Source organism: Haemaphysalis longicornis, unplaced genomic scaffold, assembly GCF_048455015.1.
Source record: "Haemaphysalis longicornis isolate Haplotype H1 unplaced genomic scaffold, Haemaphysalis longicornis Haplotype H1 scaffold_7, whole genome shotgun sequence".
NCBI classification, from domain to species: Eukaryota; Metazoa; Arthropoda; class Arachnida; order Ixodida; family Ixodidae; genus Haemaphysalis; species Haemaphysalis longicornis.
Window position 1 is genome coordinate 19125412 of NW_027526422.1, and position 18127 is coordinate 19143538.

Genomic DNA, 18127 nt, shown 5'->3' on the forward strand with positions numbered 1-18127 from the left:
CCGCACGCGTTTCAGGTAGGAACGCAGAACGCTTCGCGGACAAAGCGATAAAAAATGCGTTTTTTGATTTTGTTTTACTGGCGGTTGTCTGATCTCGCATTTCGCATTGGAGAGTTTTTTGTAGTAGTAGCGAATCGTAGCATCAAAATAATCAAAATCGTGTAGTAGTAAAAGCCACTGAAAGTACATGAGCTTCGCAGATGAGATGAGAACCTTTGCAAAATCGAAATCGAAAACACTTTCAGAAAGAAAAAAGAAAAGCAGAACAGGCAAGTTGGTGGGATTTCGCTTTATGGCCTATGCAGATCTGAAAGTTTACCGGTTAATTGCGTTATTCGTGTATCGGGCAAAATTAGCGCGAGAAAAAATGTTAAGCTGACTACTAGCGCCACCTGCAAAACGGCAAGCATATCACGAGAACTTGCATTTCTCTGTCTGGTCCCGTAGAAAACTCGTCGGCCATTTTGCTCCTTGCTGTCGTGTCAAGGTTTAAATTTACTTTCCCAGCGCGAAACCCGAGCTCTGAGAACTTCGAAATGGAAGAAACGGCGCTGAAGTTTGGTCCCGAGTGGATTCGCGCCCTCACGCAAACGAACGGGGTCTCCGCTCCGGCGCAGACGAGCGCAGCAACAAAGTACAAGCTTGCTAACTACCGATACGGCAGGGAAGAGATGCTGGCGATGTTTGATCAAAACGTGCCCATGCCGGAGTCGCTTCGGGAATTCCAGCAGCTGGCCGTCGAGAACACTCAGCCGCCTCTCGCCCTGGTCACCATGACGGAGGAGGAGCAGCGCGTTTGGGCGCGATCTGTGAACAGTGACGCAGTGCTTCGGCTCACGGTGGGCAAAGGCGCAGTGCCTGGTGCGGGTCCCGGTCGAGGCGCCCGGGGGGGCTCCGTCGACCGGGGTCGCGGCCGAGGTCGTGGCAGCGGCTACCAGAGGGGCATCGGCGACGACGAGGGACAGTTCGGCGCCTTCATCCGGCCGAGGCCCTTCGAACGCAGCCACAGCCTCAGCGAGCGAGACCAGCGCTGGGACGAGCGAGACAAAAAGCCCGACCGGCCGTTCGCTGGCAGGGCCGGCTACGATGGGGACGCCTTCAGGAAAGAAAACGCGCCGGCCGGCAGCGGAGGCGGCGGCTCTGCTGCGGGCCCGGCGGCGAGCGCCAGGGCGAGCGACAACTGGCGGGCCCCGCCGCCGGGGCACGCCGAAGACGACGACAACTGGCGCAGCGGCCGCGCGCACCAGCAGCCCGAAAAGTGGAAGTCGTGGCGGAACCACAACAAGGGCGACGGCGACGACGACGCGCCGCCCGTCGTGTCCAACGGGCCCCTCAAGAAGGACCAGGGTCGGCACTGGCTGGAGGAGCACGGCGGCGGCGGCGGTGGTCACTCCGAGCAGTTGCCCGAATGGATCCAGGACCAAGGGGACACGGAGAAGGTTGGTTGCTTCGACGCCAAGGGCGCCTTCTTGGACACTAAAGACAGCGAAGATGAAACGTGGGATAGTGACTTCCTGCCCATTTCGCCATCGCGCCAAGAGGCGGCACGACCGCTCCCCAAGAGAGAAGAGAGGCAACCAAAAGAGCCGTCTGGCGTCGTCGGCCTTTCAGGCGAACCGCCCGTGGAGAAGCCGAAGTCGCCGCCTGTGCCCGTGCCTGTGCCATCCCCGCCTCGGAAGGCAGAGATCTCGCCAGCTAGCAGTCCACCCAAACCAATCCCTCCCGCCCCAACATTGCAGCCGGCTGCACAAGTGGAAATGAAGAGCAGTGAAGAAGACGCGTCCAAGGTGGTCTCCACATCGCCGAAAGACGACAGCTTTGCGCACCTTGCTAAGGCTGCGGAAAACATGATGGCAGAATGGACTGCGGAGGAGGAGAAAAAATTTGTCTCTCAATCGGCGACTGGGGAATTGCCCCTCCCAGAACACCTGTACAGGTGGTTGTATAAGGATCCGCAGGGTGAAATCCAAGGCCCGTTCTCGTCTGCCGAGATGTTAGAGTGGTTCCAGGCTGGTTATTTCACAATGGACTTGATGGTCAAGAGAGTCTGTGATGCTGCTTTCACCAAATTGGGAACACTGATCAAAAGCTGGAACATGGTGCCGTTTCTTGCAACTCAGCAGCAACAGCCCCCGCCAGTCAAGGTCCCCCTGGGCACAGAGCTTGGTGCGCCGTCTGCACTGGGCCTTGGGGGCCTCCCTCATCCTGGACTTCCCAGTTTGCCTCCTGGTCAGATGAACTATGCTCTCCAGCAGCATTACATGCAAGAGGTGTACAGAGTAGCCGCAATGCAGCAGATACAGAACAGCCTGAAGACAAACGAAGCATTTGCTAGCCTGTCTCCTATGGACCAGAACCGCATCTGCTTGCAGTACTACATGGCCAGTCACTCCATGTCTCGGCCTGCTGGCTTTGGTGACGCGGCACCCATCATGAACCTGTTGAGCTCTATGGGACCACCACCCATGTTTGGGTTGCCGCCATCACACGTGAAGGACCCTCAGACAGAAGCAAACTGGCCACCTCAGCAGCCGGTGACCACGGCCTCTGCAACCTCCACAGCCGAGTCGAGGGGCACCAGTGTCTGGGATGCTGACTCCAGCATCGTGTCAGCGTCCTTGCCCATGCCGGCGGCAGCCCCGAGCAGAAATCTCATGGAGACGTTCTGGCAGCAGCAGCTGGCCTCGCAGACCCTCCTGGCTGAGCAGATGCGGGCCAAAGAGGAAGAGGAGCGGCGCGCCCAGGAGCTGCAAAAGCTAGCACGGCTGGAGGAAGAGCGGCGCTTGCTGGAGGAGCGGCGGCTCGTGGAGGAGCGGCTCAAGGAGGAGGAAGAGCAAAAGAGGCGGCAGCAGGAGGCAGAAGAGGCGCTGCGCAAGGAAGAGGAAGAGCGGCGCAAGAGGGAGGAGGAAGAGAGGCGCAAGAGGGAAGAGGAGGAAGAACGGCAGCGGGCCCTTGAGGAGCAGAAGCGGAAGCTCGAGGAACAGGAGAGGCAGCAAGAAGAGCAGCGAAGGCTGGAGGAGGAACTGGCGCTTCAGCGGAGGATAGAGGAGGAGAGGAAACAGGCGATTGAGATGGAGAAGAAACGAAAGGAAGAAGAGAGGAAAGCAGAGGAGGCGAGGAAGGCAGCCGAGGAGCGCAAGCGACAAGAGAAGGCTGCCAAGCAGGCAGCTGCTGCTGCCTCTGCAGCGATGGCTCAAGCAGCAATGGTGGTGCCGCCACCACCGGCTGCAGCAGCTCCCCCTCCGAAGAAGAGCACCGGCAAGGTGTGCGTGATCGATGCTGACGAGTTCATGGCCCTGAAGCAGCCTCCCAAGCAGCCGCAGCCGAAGGTGGAGCCACCCAAGCCCGAGAAGCCACAAGGCCCCGTCTGGGGCGGGAAGGCCAGCCAGCCAGCGTCATCGTCTGCTCTTTCGCTCGCTGAGATTCAGCGGGTGCAGGAGGAGAAAGAGAGAAACTTGGCGGCTGAGCGGCTCCAGCAGCAGCGCAAGCAGCAGCAGGCGATGCAGCAGGCCATGTTGCAGCACCAGCAGCAGCAGCAGCAGAAGGCGACGCTCACGTGGGCGTCACGGGCACAAGCACCCGCCGCCAGCGGCTCCGTCAAGTCCCTGTCCGAGATCCAGCAGGAGGAGGCTGACAAGATGAAGAAGGCCCAGCAGCAGCAGCGGCAGCAGCAGCAGACGCTGAGGCAGCAGGAGAGCAGCGTCCTGCAGCTTGCGGGCGCCTGGGGAAGCAGCTCCAACAGCCTGCTCAAGTCGTTCAACAACAGCTTCCAGTACCTCGACCTGGTTCCAGATGAAGACCCAACTCGAGGGTTCTGGGACGACGCTGCCACCAGCGTACCGACGCCGGCCAAGCCCAAGGCAGCGGCGGCGGCGGCCAAGCCCGGCACGAGCTACCCGTCACTCGGAGGAGGAGGCGCTGCTTCTTCGGGGCGCAGCTCCAAGAGCCATCCGAGCAAGAAAGCGGAGGAACAAGTGATGAAGCTGTTCGAGGAGCACGCCAAGGCGGCGCCCACGGACGAGCTGACGGCGTGGTGCGTGCAGCGGCTGGGTGGCCTCCAGTCGTACCTGGACATCCCCACTGTGGTGGCCATACTCAAGGACGTCGAGTCGCCGGCGGAGGTTCACGAGTACGTGCAGAACTTCTTTGGCAGCAGCCAGGACACGGCGGATTTTGCGCGCCAATTCCTGCAGAAGCGCGAGCAGTACCACAAGGCGGGCGACCAGTCCGACGAGGCGTTCGTGGTGCCAATGCGGAGTGCGGCGGCTTCTTCAGGCGGAGCGGCGGCGGCTGCCAACCAGACGGACGGCTTCACTGCCGCCCGGTCCAAGAAGAAGAAGAAGAAGATGCAGAAGGTGGACAACTCTCTGCTTGGGTTCACAGTGCAGGCTGACCCAACGCGGCTCAACGCAGGTGAAATAGACCGAATCGAAGGACTATAAGGATCCGGTCGACACAGGCGCTCCCAGTTTTGCCATACATACGAAAAAGAGAAACAAAAATAAGGATACGTGTACATACAGAGGCATTTCCAATTATTTATTAAATGGTGCGAGAGAGAGAGAGAGAGAGAAGAGAGGGAGAGCAGGGAGTGAGAGGCACCCTAACCTGGCTTGCTCCGGTCTTTTGCTGCTTTCCAGCCTGTGTGCCCCATTACAGGTGCCCCGTGCTTCGTTTCTCACCCTCGCTCACCCTGCTATAGCTTACCAGCACTCAAGTTCAAACATTTAGTACGTTTTATTTGTGTCGCTGCCGTAGTCTCCGTTAACGCTGCGCCAAAAGTTTTATGTCACAATGCTCGTCATGACCAGGTGTTGTCCTCGTAATGCATCCCTTTACGAATGTTGCAGTGTTGCGTTCCTCTATGAATTGCGACTGTGCGTTTTCGTTCGCACTTTGCATTTTGACAGTGCCGGCTTTGTTCCGTAAGTACTTAAATCGACTGTAGCCTCTTTGCTTTGAAATGGCTGCTCTTAACCAGCATTGTCCCCTTTGGCAATGCTGTTTCGCAACTTGGGAACTCTGTTTTGGGCCTATTGCCTCTTTGCTTAGTGAAAAACATTAAAACGATTAGCAGCCAGCAGCAGTGTTTTTTTATATGAAATGTGTGCCACTGTTTTTTGTATGCGTCACAATGCTTTTTTTTCCCTCTACATTGCACCTTTTGCAAGGTGTTGAGGCCGGAACTTTTGTGTCACTCAAATGCCGGCAAGTGCGAGTAACAAATTTCGGTAGTAAATGTGTGGTTATTAGTAACCGAACGGACAAAATGCAGAACATTCGAGCCAGAACCAACTCGCAAGCAGATGAACGTCCTTGTGGCAACGCATGCTAGTTCAGTTCTTTTCTTTATTTCCTTCCGCAACTTGTAGTTTTATACACAAAGCAAGAAGACAGGGAAGTTTCCTTCATTTCATTGTTCTTATTGTGCGCGGAGAAGTCATCCGCTTGCCTGAAAAGGAGGTGCCCGTTTTAGCCCACCAGGCAAATGTTTATAAGTGCATACGAAGTAAAAATCTTGTTTGACAAAGCATTTGACGTTTTTTTTTTTTTTGTCCTTTGCATTTTTTTGGTCCTGTTCTCTAAGTCACCTTGTCTCGTGTGCTGCCGCCACCAACGACAAAGCTACCAACTCTCTCCCTCTCCGCGCTGAGCCCTTCTCTGGGGCTTCCCGCATAGCCAGTGTCTCCTGCCGTTTGTCTGGGATGTTGTCTTGTGGCCGTCTCGCTCCGCGTGCTCGTGTCCCGAGGGAAGAAAACGAAGGAAGTGTGGCGTGCCGCCGTTGAATGCAATACACCGCTCTGTACATACCGTATCAGCGAGTGCCTTAAGACCTGGTGTGCATAACACAGCTCTCTGTGTGATTTTGTAATATATGAATGGCATGTTGTGTGACTTTGCATTGTACAATGAAAAACAAAACAAAAATGCCTGCTGGAAATAAACCATATTGGTTTTTGCGCCAGTCCTTGTTCACGTTTTGTCGAGTGTGTTGTAACCTGTGCACGGCTTTGGTACCAGAAATATCTACCGTACGAGACGCTGCTGTGAGCAGAGAAGGCAATTAACCCTTAGCAGTTTCACAACTTTTCACAGGAGGTTTAGCTGTTGTTGGCAAGCCAGTTTGCACTTATGTACCTTAATAATTGCTGCTTAGATGAATACTTTTGCAAAATATCAGTGCCTACATATTTATATACTGTGTTTGCTCTCAGAATCAAGTTAAAATTTAAATATATACAAGCATGTTTTAAACAGTACTGAGACACTCCTCCACTGAAATATCAGTTTAAATTTATTGAAACATGCATTTGAGTGTCTAGGTGTTATCATTTCGAGAAAGTCACTTCAAACTGTATGTAAGAGGTGAACTTGCACATCTCGCTTCAGGAAATATCTGGCCAGATCATCCTGTGGGTGCCTTGTACGCGTCTACAAGTATCGAGGTCCATGCGAGCACACTTCAATGATGCAAACATGCATTTATCAGACGTGAGCTTGCAGGCATGATGAGCCTGTATTGGTTCGCGGTGCTTGTGCATAAGCTGCTGCAAAAATGTTAAAATTTACTTTGCCTTACGGACTATTTTGGGTTCAGTGCAAAGGCATGGGAAGATCGTATGTGGAGGCTTAGAAGAGATAACGGTTATATGAGCATGTTTCGGCCTCAACTGTGTCTCGTATACTTTTCACCTTCGAAAATTCACTACCTGTGGATGTTTTGAAACTTTTCTTCCATTCAAATTAGCACAGCTGTAGATGCCCACTGCAGGACGAAGACAATTTGACTTCCTGACACTCCTGCCTTGCATCATACAAATTCACTTTCCCTCATTTTCCTTATGTCACCCCTTTAGGGAGCTTTCTGCGTTCCCATACTTCTTACCCTTTTCGTTGGTAGCCGTTCCGTTGTCACTTGGTCCTATTAACGGTCTCCTCATCACATGGCTAGACAAACTCCACTTTCCTTTCTTTCAGTCTGAGCTAGGATGCCTTTTATTTCCGTACCTAATAATGCATGATGCTCCTTAATTAAGCAGAGTTGTTTCTTATGTACAAGTTAGTATGGCAGTGACAGAGGTTACCTCCTGTTCATTATGTGAAAATGCCTCCAGCACCCCGCCCCAACCCAAGCTAACTCTACGCCCAATTTCTTTCCCTGTTTGAATCGGCCGATTCAAACTGAGGGAACTAGTGCCTTGTCCGAGATAATTACATCCACCTTTTCCGTTGCCCAGGATGCCAAGGTCAGTCCCACTCACTGCTTGGCTGTTTAACTTACTCTCAATTTCTTCATAGTTATCTTCGTCTCACAAGGTCATGTGATACTTGCCTTCGCTCCACAGTTCCTAAACCATTATTTGCAGCTCTTTTCTGGGCTTGTTGAACAAGACAATGACCGAACATTTAAACTGCCTCAGATTTTTCCGCAGCCCTTTCATACCCCAACCAAGCCGTCCAGAGCGGAGGAAGCCATGGCCATGGCTTCCCAAGACAGCGCCCTGGACTAAGGGTGCTCAGTAAAGTTTACTTCCTTCCTTCCTTCCCAAGTACTACCCTGGATGGTGATGATGATTGTAGGGTTTAACGCGCCGACGCAACGCAGGCAATGAGGCGCGCCGTAGTGGAGGGCTCCGGATTAATTTTGACCACCTGGGGATCTTTAACGTGCGCCGAAATCTCGTACACACGGGCGTTTTTGCTTTTCGCCTCCATCAGAAAGTGGCCGCCTTGACAGTGATCGAACCCGCGTCCTCGTGCTCAGCAGCGCATCGCCTTAGCCACCGCAGCGGGTACTCCCCTGGGTGGGCTGAATAACTTCAGAAGCATGGTCTGCCAAGCAAATGCCAACTAGCACACATGCAAGTTGGTAATTTTTTAATCTAGGTTAAGCGCAGGAAAATGGACACTGAAAACTGCTGAGAAGAACTGCTCGGAAGCTGCCGGTAGTGGGAGTAAATCCACCAGTGCTAAGCGCCTGCCCGCCATGTACTGTTCCTTGTCTGTCTTTTCGCTTGTGCTGGAGTTCATGATTTCACATAGCACCTCAACAACCTGCACATTACTATGAATTTGCACGAAGAATGAAGTCGATTTCATTTTTCATTTCTCTATAGGCGCCTTTTCATATCCATTTCATTTTCTTTCCATTTGAACAAGGTCTTCACTATTTCATTATCTGCATGTTATTACTATCCAGATGCACGTTCTTCTACTAGCTTCTCTCTTACCTTTAGCAAGAGCAAGATATTGAGCAAAGTAGTTACCGAGCCCCCCCCCCCCCCCCAGAAGTTTGCTTCGTAGCTGTTTTGGCGTAACCCCTTGTCAATTATGGGGAGTTGGTGATGTGCGACACTTAATTTAGATCGATTTTCGTTACAAAAGATTTCAAAACACCTGAAAACTGGCCACCTGGTGAAATCAGTGTTAATGTGGCATCAATCCCAACTACTGTTGTCTTACCATTGCATTTGTTGTGCCATTGGCATCTTACCAGCAAGTGAAACCATGTTCTGCATCGGCATCTACGGCTTACAAATCCAGAGAATCGGGTAGCCTCTGCAGATAAACAATGCAATGACAGCAAAGCGAAAAAGTAACGCAAACATCCTGCTCAAGTGCCACTGCATCACTTGTCGCCTCTTCGTCCTCGTATTGCCATCGGTTTCACTTGACCTCGGGTTGGTGGCTTCTAGGTCAAAAATGGTCATCTGCTAGGTGACTACCATGTTAATCAAGCCAAACGGACTGGCTCCACAGGTATGGAGGTTTTCTCTGGCCACTTTCCAAGCTCACTGGCTCTTCGCTTTGACACAAATGCAACACTGAGGGTTCCTACCTGCTCAAACAAATTGGTGTGAATCTAAAGCGAAATTAATATTCTGCGACCCATCATAGCAGGCTTGACTTGTGCTTTATCGAGCTAACAAATTTTCACAGAAAAAAAAAAAGCATGTGAATGTTGTGCAACTTTTTGACACACAAAGCCAAACAACAGCATTTAAAATTTGTATAAAGGCGACTGCAGGAACCATAGTATCTGAGGAATTTTGAATGGTAATGGGTGAAATTATGGCTAGACAGAAACAAGTTTCTGCAAGCTACACACAAAGCTGTGACTGCACTGTGGGGAAGCCAGGTATTACAAGCAGTGTAAGGAAACAAAGGGCCTGTGTTGTGGTAAAGTAGGGCAAAATTTTTTAAAAGCAGGACAACCTCTGCTTGGACCACTCAGTTTTTCTCTAGTTGAACTATTCAGATTTTATGCATTGAAGCTGCACTTGGGCCGTGGTCCATATGAAGCACACTGCAGTGGAGGAATGTGGATTAATGAAAAGCACCAGGGTATCTTTAAAAGGGCCATGAAGACAAAATACAAGTTTGTTTTATACAAAATATCTTGAGTTTTATGGTGACCCTAGCGCTTGTCCGGCAGCAAACGATGCTTTATTCACTAAGAAATTAAACACTTTAAGCCAAAATTTTGATTCTCCCATTGAATCTTGTTTTTTGTGACGTCTCCGATGATGTATCCAGGGCACGTACTTGAAGCGAACGCTAATATGCTTACTAAGGCTGCAACGAATGGCGAAACACTTTATTTACTGTCAGTCCTCCTAGATGGCGGTATGATACCGTTCAGGACCGCTGCCCACACGCTTTGTTCGCGACCGTACCTGTATTTGGCTAATTTTTGTTATGGTTGGTAGCAATCGTTTCGGGAAACATTGGGTATGCTTGGCAAACAGCGTCACAGAAGACAATGCTGCTCGAGCCTATTGGTCAGTGTAAGCTCAACGCCCAAATGGCTATGCAGCTATAACCAGCTAAGTGCGCGCAGTACGTACTGGTGCTTCTATGTTTACGGGCGCATTCTTAACTTCTATTGCTCGCCCCACCACTCTTCTGCCAAAAAAAGTAATGTGCACTCAATTTAGGTGCAAACAGCTTGTTCTGCAAGGTTATAATCCCTGTTTGTGTTGAATTTCGTCGGCCTCACCCAATCTCAACAAGCTGCCCATAATACGTCACGAGTTCAGTGTAAAAAAGTAGCTAGGGTGTCGCATGCCTATTGTTTATTTTCTTCATTATCCCGCTTATTTTAGTGAAGCTCACGTTAGAAGTGGTGTGAGTGTTATTCTAATGAGGCAATCTTTCGAATGAAGCAAACTTTCATTTTGTCATCATTCGACATGTGCCAAACACTTGCCAAAGTCTCGACACATGAGCATTTTCAGTTTTGGCTCCCATATTGAAAGCACTTCACCGCAGCACGTGAGCTAGGGATCAAACGAACTATAAAATGAGATAGGTTCTGGAGATATAAGGTGCCAACTTACAGCTGGGCTATGTGGTATGCCGTAGCAGAGGGCTGCAAAGGCAAGACATGCTTTCTGGGATGGGTGCACATGAATCTTTGGGGACTAAAAAATATCCCCAAGAAACATTTTTTTAGGTATCATTTTTCTCTTGGTTCGCAGATTTTTTGATTTGAAAGGTCAGTACTTGAACAGAGCCAGGTACTTGTAAAAGCTCCAGGCCCAATTTCGACGAGGTGCTGTAGTCAAAATAGCAACTTTTCATAATTTCCAACGTCGCCACGAATGGTAGTGCAGCGATAGGAAATTCTCGAGACGTATATCTCAGCATGTAGTGCAGCTAGACAGATCATTTCTTTTGCAGTGTCAAGTTGAATGTTTAAACCTTGCAGTAAGGGGAACATTTTGCATTTCATATTTTAATTGCTGTTTAATTAGCATTATTTATAATTGGTTAGCAAGGGTTCTTTAAACCAATAAGTAAGAATTAACGTAAACTTGAACGTGATTGCCAGACAAAAAAAACTGCTTCCAACATTGCATTTTCCACGACTTCCTAGTATCAGTTCATGCCTTGCTGGTAATTTCTTGTTCGTCTTTTTTTTTTTATATATATTGTTCGCCTGAACAATCAAGAAAGATTCTTAATTATCTCGGAAACTACCGTTAAGTTCTGAGAGAACGCCCACCCCCGAAACATTGCCCATTCCCTTTTAGGGGTGAAATATTCAATTTTCTAAAAGACCTCAAAGATCGCCTTCCCCTAAAATCGATGGCTTTAGTGCCGATGAGAGAACAAAATAAACGAGAATCATCTATTCATGTGTCGATGTGGTCAGTTATGTACTTTCCGCACTTGAGCCCCCATCTGGTATTTTTTCTTGATATCTCTGCAAATTTGGTTGGCGGTGCGGCTACTGTTTTCTGTTTTCAAGTTTTTTGCACCTGACCCGAAAGATTGCCCATACAGTATTTTTCATTTGATATCTCTGTACTTTAAGTGGGCGTTCTTTCGGAACTTTACGGTAGTTACTTTACATCAAAACTATTTGTATGCTTGTAATCAGCTAAAAAAAACTGAACAAGCCAATGAAGTTTTGTCAGAATTGGTTGGAAAGAAAAAAAAGAAGTTTCTAAGATTAAGACGATACCTTGTAGAGAGCAACAAGGTTGTGAAAAATCTTCTCTATTGCTTTTGCTCGGCGAAGTGCCCCTTATCTACTTATCTAATCACTCACTTCTGCCAGAACCAGTGCCTCTCATTGCGAACTACAAACCCTCTGTTTCTACGCCAGAGCATGCTAGTGATACAGAAGGGATAATGCCACCCACACGAGGGCGCACTTAAGCTCTGCCTGGCTGCGGCAATAGGCCATACAGAAGAGAGCACTTGATAGATTACGAAAAGCCAGGCTAACCAGTGTGGCGCAAACTGCGGTGAAGCTGCATTTGGGGCAAAACTTGCACATCACTCCCACCCAACTTTCCTTTTACTACTTTTTAATTATTGCCACTGATTATACATAGGGTTGTTCATTTTCGGGTAAAACCTGATTTTACCCGATACTTACACCCCGAACATGTTTCAGGAGAATTGGAGTACACCCCGAACATGTATCAGGAGAATTGGTTACACCCCGAACATGTTTCAGGAGAACTGGATTACACCCCGAACATGTTTCAGGAGAATTGGGTTACACCCCGAACATGTTTCAGAAGAATTGGGTTACACCCCGAACATGTTTCAGGAGAATTGGGTTGCACCCGATTTCTCCCCGAGTCGGACCTTCTAAAAGCAGCGATTTGCACAATCATGCACTGACGGTCCGTGGTTGAAGCAAGCCCCCCAAACACAGCTTCCGAACTCACTGAGTATTGGAGTGACTCTACCGCTCCCTACTTCAGGGTGGCGAATGCTGCGCTGACATTGTTGTGCCCAGCTAATGGATAATGGAAGCTGTGTTGTCTAGGAAACTTCCTCCCAGTTGAGATACGTACAGCAATCAGACAGGTCTCAATGAAGACCGACATGTTGCGCAAGCAGATGATAATGTTTGCAAACAAGGATGAGTGAAAAATCTTGATCACTTTTTTGTGAACAAAACGTTTCATTTCTTAAAAGTTATCAATTTTCTTTATTGTCATCATTACTGATTCATTTTCAAACAAATGTCAAATTTCGGAGAGACTTTTCTGGAAAACCCCGATGTCCCCCTGTTTACAGTAACCTTGAAGTAAACACCAACTTTAACGCGTTAGAGCTAAGACGACCGTGATACTGTCTAAAATAAACTCTGTGTGTAACTGAGTACATCAGTAGATTTAACCTGAAAAAACCTGAATTCCGGAATGGTTTCGCAAAAGAGCCCGATTGCAAAATAGCACCCAATTCTTACCCCCCCCCCTCCCTTATTTAAAAAAAAATATAAAGCCTGAAAACGAACAACTCAAATTACACCTGACAAAATACGATCTATAATGACTGTTGGCGGCAAAAGTCCCTAAATTATCAGACTGCAATTGCCGATAGCTTTACTAATAACACTGGCTGACCGTATGGATACATTGTGCTCCTTCCCTGAGGCGACAGCACTACAATGGCTTGGTCCACATGGTACTCAGTCGTTCAATTCATTTGGTGACAAGCTCCTTGTAACGGAAAAGTTGAAGGAAAACAGGAGAGGGAGAAATTCTATTCTTAGTTATGTATTTCTTTGTAAGCAAAGCACCATTTGTTGGCAAACAAAAGTTGAAAGTGCTACACAAGGTGCAATCTTCCAGCTAATACACAAATTTATGCAGCCTTTAATCTTCCTAAAGTTGAATCGGACTAGTCGAAATAAGTTGCCCTGCTATTAAGGGGGCCCTGAATGTGGTTTAGAAGGCCGCGGTTTTATGCGCACCATCGCTGGAGTTACACTATTAAAGAAACATCTACTTGCAAAAATGGTTTGAAAGCGTTAAGTGTCAGTCACATTATTGATCACTAAGAGATGCCAATTATTAACCCTGAAGCTTTCAACCTCCTCTCGCACCTCGAAACACTGCAGGTGCTACTACCTCACCAGCTCGGAGCAAAACCACCCAGAGACACCTGCTAAGGCCCTTGCGCCAAGACATGCTCAGTAATTGGCTCTGCTCAGAGCTACGTCATACTTTTAGCAGCGGACGCGCATGCTTTGAGTAATTCTGGTGGTGTGCGTTTGCAATCCTCCTCCCCCCCCCACTACAGCTCCCATCCTAGTGTTTTGTATATAAGCAAGGAACCCAGATTTTGAGCCCCCCACTAATATTGAGGGAACCCTACGCAGCTCTCTCGCCCACGACGAATTCTAAAAGAAGGTTTTCCGATCGCCTAATAGTGCTTTCACAGCTCTCTGTGGCCAGTCCTAGCTGGGGACTTTATATGGAACATATTGTTGTGGAACTTATTTAACTCTTTCGTTACCGCAGGAAATTGAGCAATTTTGAGGGGTCCAACAAAACCTTTTTTCTATGCCATACGTATTGGTTAGGCACCCATTGCAGTGACATAAAATGCAGATAATTCCACGTGCTTTCCGACGACATCAGTTTTAATAATGTTTCCATTAATACATAGCGAAAAAAATTATCGATTTCCGAATTTTGTCCAGGCATCGAAGAAAATAAAAAAAGTAAGTTGTATATAATAAACCACCAGTAATAGAAACGCTTTAGAATATACATTTTGTAGGTAAAAATTTCAAAAAACCGTCCTAGAAAAAGAATTGAGTTGCGCGGTGAAATTTGTCCGATATAAAAGAAAATGTTAGCGCGCGTGGTGGCTGTGCCTTGTGGTGAAGCCCAACCACTATTTCAAATTTTGCTATTTTGGATGGTTCTCTAGAAGAAATCTGGTGGTTTGACATAATTAAAGGCCCCAATTAGACTCCACGTGATGTAAAAACAGCATGTCAATGATTATGGGCAACACAATATTGAAGGTAAGCAAGCGATGAGAAAAAAATCCGCTTGGAGTTGAAAACCAAACTCTTTGGTAAATGCTTGTTGACGTTCTGACGATAGTAAGAACTTTCATTTGTGGTTTATTATCATGTTCTCACTCGCTATGGTAGCCCTGCTTGCAGGAATAAGGCACGATGCGCTAGAATCGTGCCCAGCAAGCTTTCACCAAGCTGCCGTCGTGCTATGAAGTGAGTTCAGCACTACGAGCCTACTACATTACAGCGCCACCTAACAATTTCGAAAAGAAACAAATACAAGGCTGTTGGAGACTTTGTCATAATAGACAGTTTCACTAAACAGCGACACTAGATCTCCAGAGATACCCTTGTATGAAACCGAAACTGGCCGGTGAACAGCTGGCGGTGTTCAAGACCAATTTGAAGCGTTCTCCTCGTCTGAACTGATAACCGACGACTTGGTATTATCTTTTGACTTTCCGCGGAAGCTGTAATCGCAGAAGTAAGGCGTAGATAAATTGGAAGCACGAGCGGCATGCTTGTTTCGAGGAACAGTAGTGGGCAACGGAGGCGCCATGGCAAATGAGCTTGTAGTTGGGTAACTGTGTAGTAGCGCCAAATATGAATTTCGCAATGAAAAAACGAAACCAAAACTGCTGGAAACTGACTGAAAATGCCAGGCCCACTTGCTAGACATGCGGGGGACCATTAGAAACAAGCTTTCGCGGAATAAAGCTGCCCTTTTTTTGAACCAAAGATCACTAGTGAATAGCTGGGGTCATTTTCAAGTAATTATCACCTCGCAACGCTGTCGGATTACAAAGCTGACAACATTATTTGGTACTTGACTTGCCAGGAGCCTTTTGACAAAAAAAAAATATTATGGTAATGCAACCTAACCATGAGCGGCGTGCTTTTTTGTTCAGTGCAGCAGCCACGCCGCCTTCCTCAGAAACACACACACCTCAGCTCGCAAAAAACGCCGTCAAAGATCTCAATGTCGTCAGAGTGACAAATTAAACTGATTCTAAAAGTGCGAGTGTCTAGACTAACCACTGGCCGCATTAAATGTACGATAAACAACTACAACATGTCGAAATAGGCCATATAAATCATCGATCACCGGTAACGAAAGAGTTAAGCCCCACACTTACTATCAGCACGAATGATAGTCTGCAGAGTCATTTTTCACCACACTAGCATCCCCTTTCACACATGCATAACATTGTTTTTGCCATGAGTTTAGTTCTGCCAAGTGGCGACACAATGTGGCTGCCGTTGCCTACATCATTTTATGCGTGCGGGCGAGGAATACACTGCCACCGCTTGCCATGTCGCACTCCATGTGGGCAGGTCTGGTGCAGGACTGGTGCAGGCTGGTGCAAGCTGCCTGCGACCAAGCTCAACCCCACGTGTGCCTCTGCTGTAGCGTGGTCGTGGTCACCTGAACCACCGGCGAGCGCCTCTATCCAGGGCCAGAAATGCTGATTGGCTGCAGAATTTGATGGAACCCACCAATAGCGGCGCTGAAGGGCTGCAGTGACTGCCACATCACTGCCGTTGTGCTGTACAGCAGCGACTGCTAAATGGCAATGAAAAGTCAGAGGCAAACAAGAACAGAAATCTTTCTTGCATGTTCGTACGGCTCCTGTAGCGCACAGAGCTGTTATACTTGGTAGATATTGTCATGAACACGTACTCTAGCGATTGTGCACACAAAATCGCAATCTCTGGAGTCTTAGTCAGGGCCCCTTTACTGTTTGAGCAAGTTCGACCTTTCACTCATGCAGCTGTTACAACAGTTGAAAGTGACGTGCTCATTTCTGCGTGGACAGAATTTTTACAACCAAATATACAAACAAGAACTCAAGAAGTCATAAGCATTTCAATGGCTAACAGAAAAAGTCTTCGAAGTGATAGGATTGCGCCACGAAGTGAGACCAAGCTTGGTACTAAGTTAAATTACGTCGAGGAATACTTTAATCGTTTGCTCTAAGCCATAACTCAGACAGTACAGAAAAAAAAAAAAAAAAAAAAAAAGAACGCAGGCCCAGCACACCACCCAGCAGTTCTAAAGAGAACAGGCGAGAGTAACAGAACACAGAAGAAGCGAGGAAACACGCTCGCAGCAGCAGCACTAGAGTCCTTTTTCACCATTCTCCACTGTTGGTCGCACCCCCCACAAGTGTCCCGTGTAGTAGTGTTCACACATCGCACTGGGTGGCGCTGCCACTGTTAAAAGTGCTTCACACTGTGGAAGAACCAGTCCACTTTTGTCGTCCAGGCACCGCCGTAGGCCTCAAAGAACTGGTTCTGGAAGTACTCCAGGGCCTGCTGTTCCGACTTCTCAACCTTCACAAAAAGAGAACAGCAGTCATTCTGGAGAACAATAGAAACTTGTTTGGCTATCACCCACACTGAACAGGAACAAAAGAGCGTTTCAAAAACAGTGGGCTGCTTCTGCACTCCTTTGTCTTTGAAGCACTCTGTGGCGTGCTTCCCTCTAATAACCCAACTCACACAAGAGCCCATTACAAGAGACGTACAATAAGCGTGCACCCTTTGCAGGCAGAGTTAAAAGTAGTCACGCCATGGAAGCCTTTAGAGTAGAATTACAGGTTCATGAAGAAGTATGCACAGTATAAAAATTTTGGCGCACTTGAATCTGCATTTCTCGTTGCAAGTACTTGAGAACGCTAAAATGCTTTAGCGATTAGATGAGGGCTCTTTTTGATTACCGTATATTGCCACGTATAAATCAACCCCCCCCCCCCTTTTTTTTTTCGAGAAATGGCTATCCAAAATTATGGGGGTTGACTATACGCCTTGAGCCTTGCGATCGCTGCGCCGCCTGCCGCCACTTCTCCGTGGCGCTTACGGGACGTCTGCGGCGCAGCTGATAGCGGCTCATGCAATGTTTTGGTTCTCTTTCGCTTCTTTTTGCCCTTCCGCGCCCTAAACATCTTGTTACAGTGATGTCTGTAAGCACTTCAAAAAACAGCTGCGTCCTGATTAGAAGGCTCGAACGCCAACAAGAGCTAGCCGGGGACGTGGTAGTGCGCGCTTCTTTGCCGCTCTTACGGGCGTCGGCGATAGCAGCGGTATATCACCATTGTCACCTCCGAATATCTCAGGTACAAGTGAATTGTATTGACCCCACGTTTAGACCTAATATTGGCACAGTGAGAGGTTGGTTTCATTTTGCAGCGCAGACAACGAATTCGGCCTTGTTATGAATGTATGCGCCGTAGAAAAATATCATTCAGGGAGGTGATTACCTAATAACTTGTGCCTTTACAGAAATAGAGGCCACGCAAACATGTTAAGTATATTTCAAGTCTGTGGGTCGTTAAATATATGCCCACTCCCACCTGATAGCATGGACCAAGGAGATTTAATGAAACCACGGAAAAATAAATGGTCTGCCAAGTCCGGAAGCAATGTAATAGCTCGTGCAGAAATGAAAAAACCAGGTGCAGCTTCGGAAATCCTACACACGTTCGTCTTACCTTAAGCAAGGTTGAACTCAGTAGACCAACTAGATGCGAAAATGCACTGATATTTTCCAAGACAGGGAGGGGGAGGAGGGGGCGCTTAACGATCGCTGTGTACAAATGCGGAGCAAAATCAAGGAATGACCGTTTTAGTAATCACACGCAAGCTGAGTGTTCACCTTTACTTTGTTTTTCGACTTTAACGAACAGCTGATCACTCGGTGGACACATTTTTTGAAGTATACAGTAAGGAAGTTCACAAGCGATTAAAGGTGTCGTTGGAAGAGTGTGGTATCTGATAAGGCCCTCTGATTTCACTTTTGTGCTTTATTCTGCAGGCTCCCTGTGTCATATGATGATGTTTCGAAAA

At 48.1% G+C, this 18127-nt stretch overlaps 2 protein-coding genes across 2 annotated transcripts in view; one reads left to right on the top strand and one right to left on the bottom strand.

Moving 5' to 3' along the window:
* The first annotated feature begins 410 nt into the window (after positions 1 to 410).
* LOC144144659 (uncharacterized) lies at positions 411 to 5965 on the top strand. Its single transcript, XM_077676187.1, has one exon. It carries the CDS (start codon positions 537 to 539, stop codon positions 4440 to 4442), a length of 3906 nt encoding a protein of 1301 aa, XP_077532313.1. The 5' UTR covers positions 411 to 536; the 3' UTR covers positions 4443 to 5965.
* A 1194-nt stretch (positions 5966 to 7159) lies between these two features.
* The window catches only part of LOC144144661 (phosphatidylinositol 4,5-bisphosphate 3-kinase catalytic subunit alpha isoform-like), a 45841-nt gene continuing 34873 nt past the window's right edge, over positions 7160 to 18127 (bottom strand). Inside the window, exon 18 of the mRNA XM_077676188.1 lies at positions 7160 to 16615. Within this exon, the coding sequence (XP_077532314.1) occupies positions 16499 to 16615 (117 nt within the window). The 3' untranslated portion in view covers positions 7160 to 16498. The remainder of the gene's footprint in view (positions 16616 to 18127) is intronic.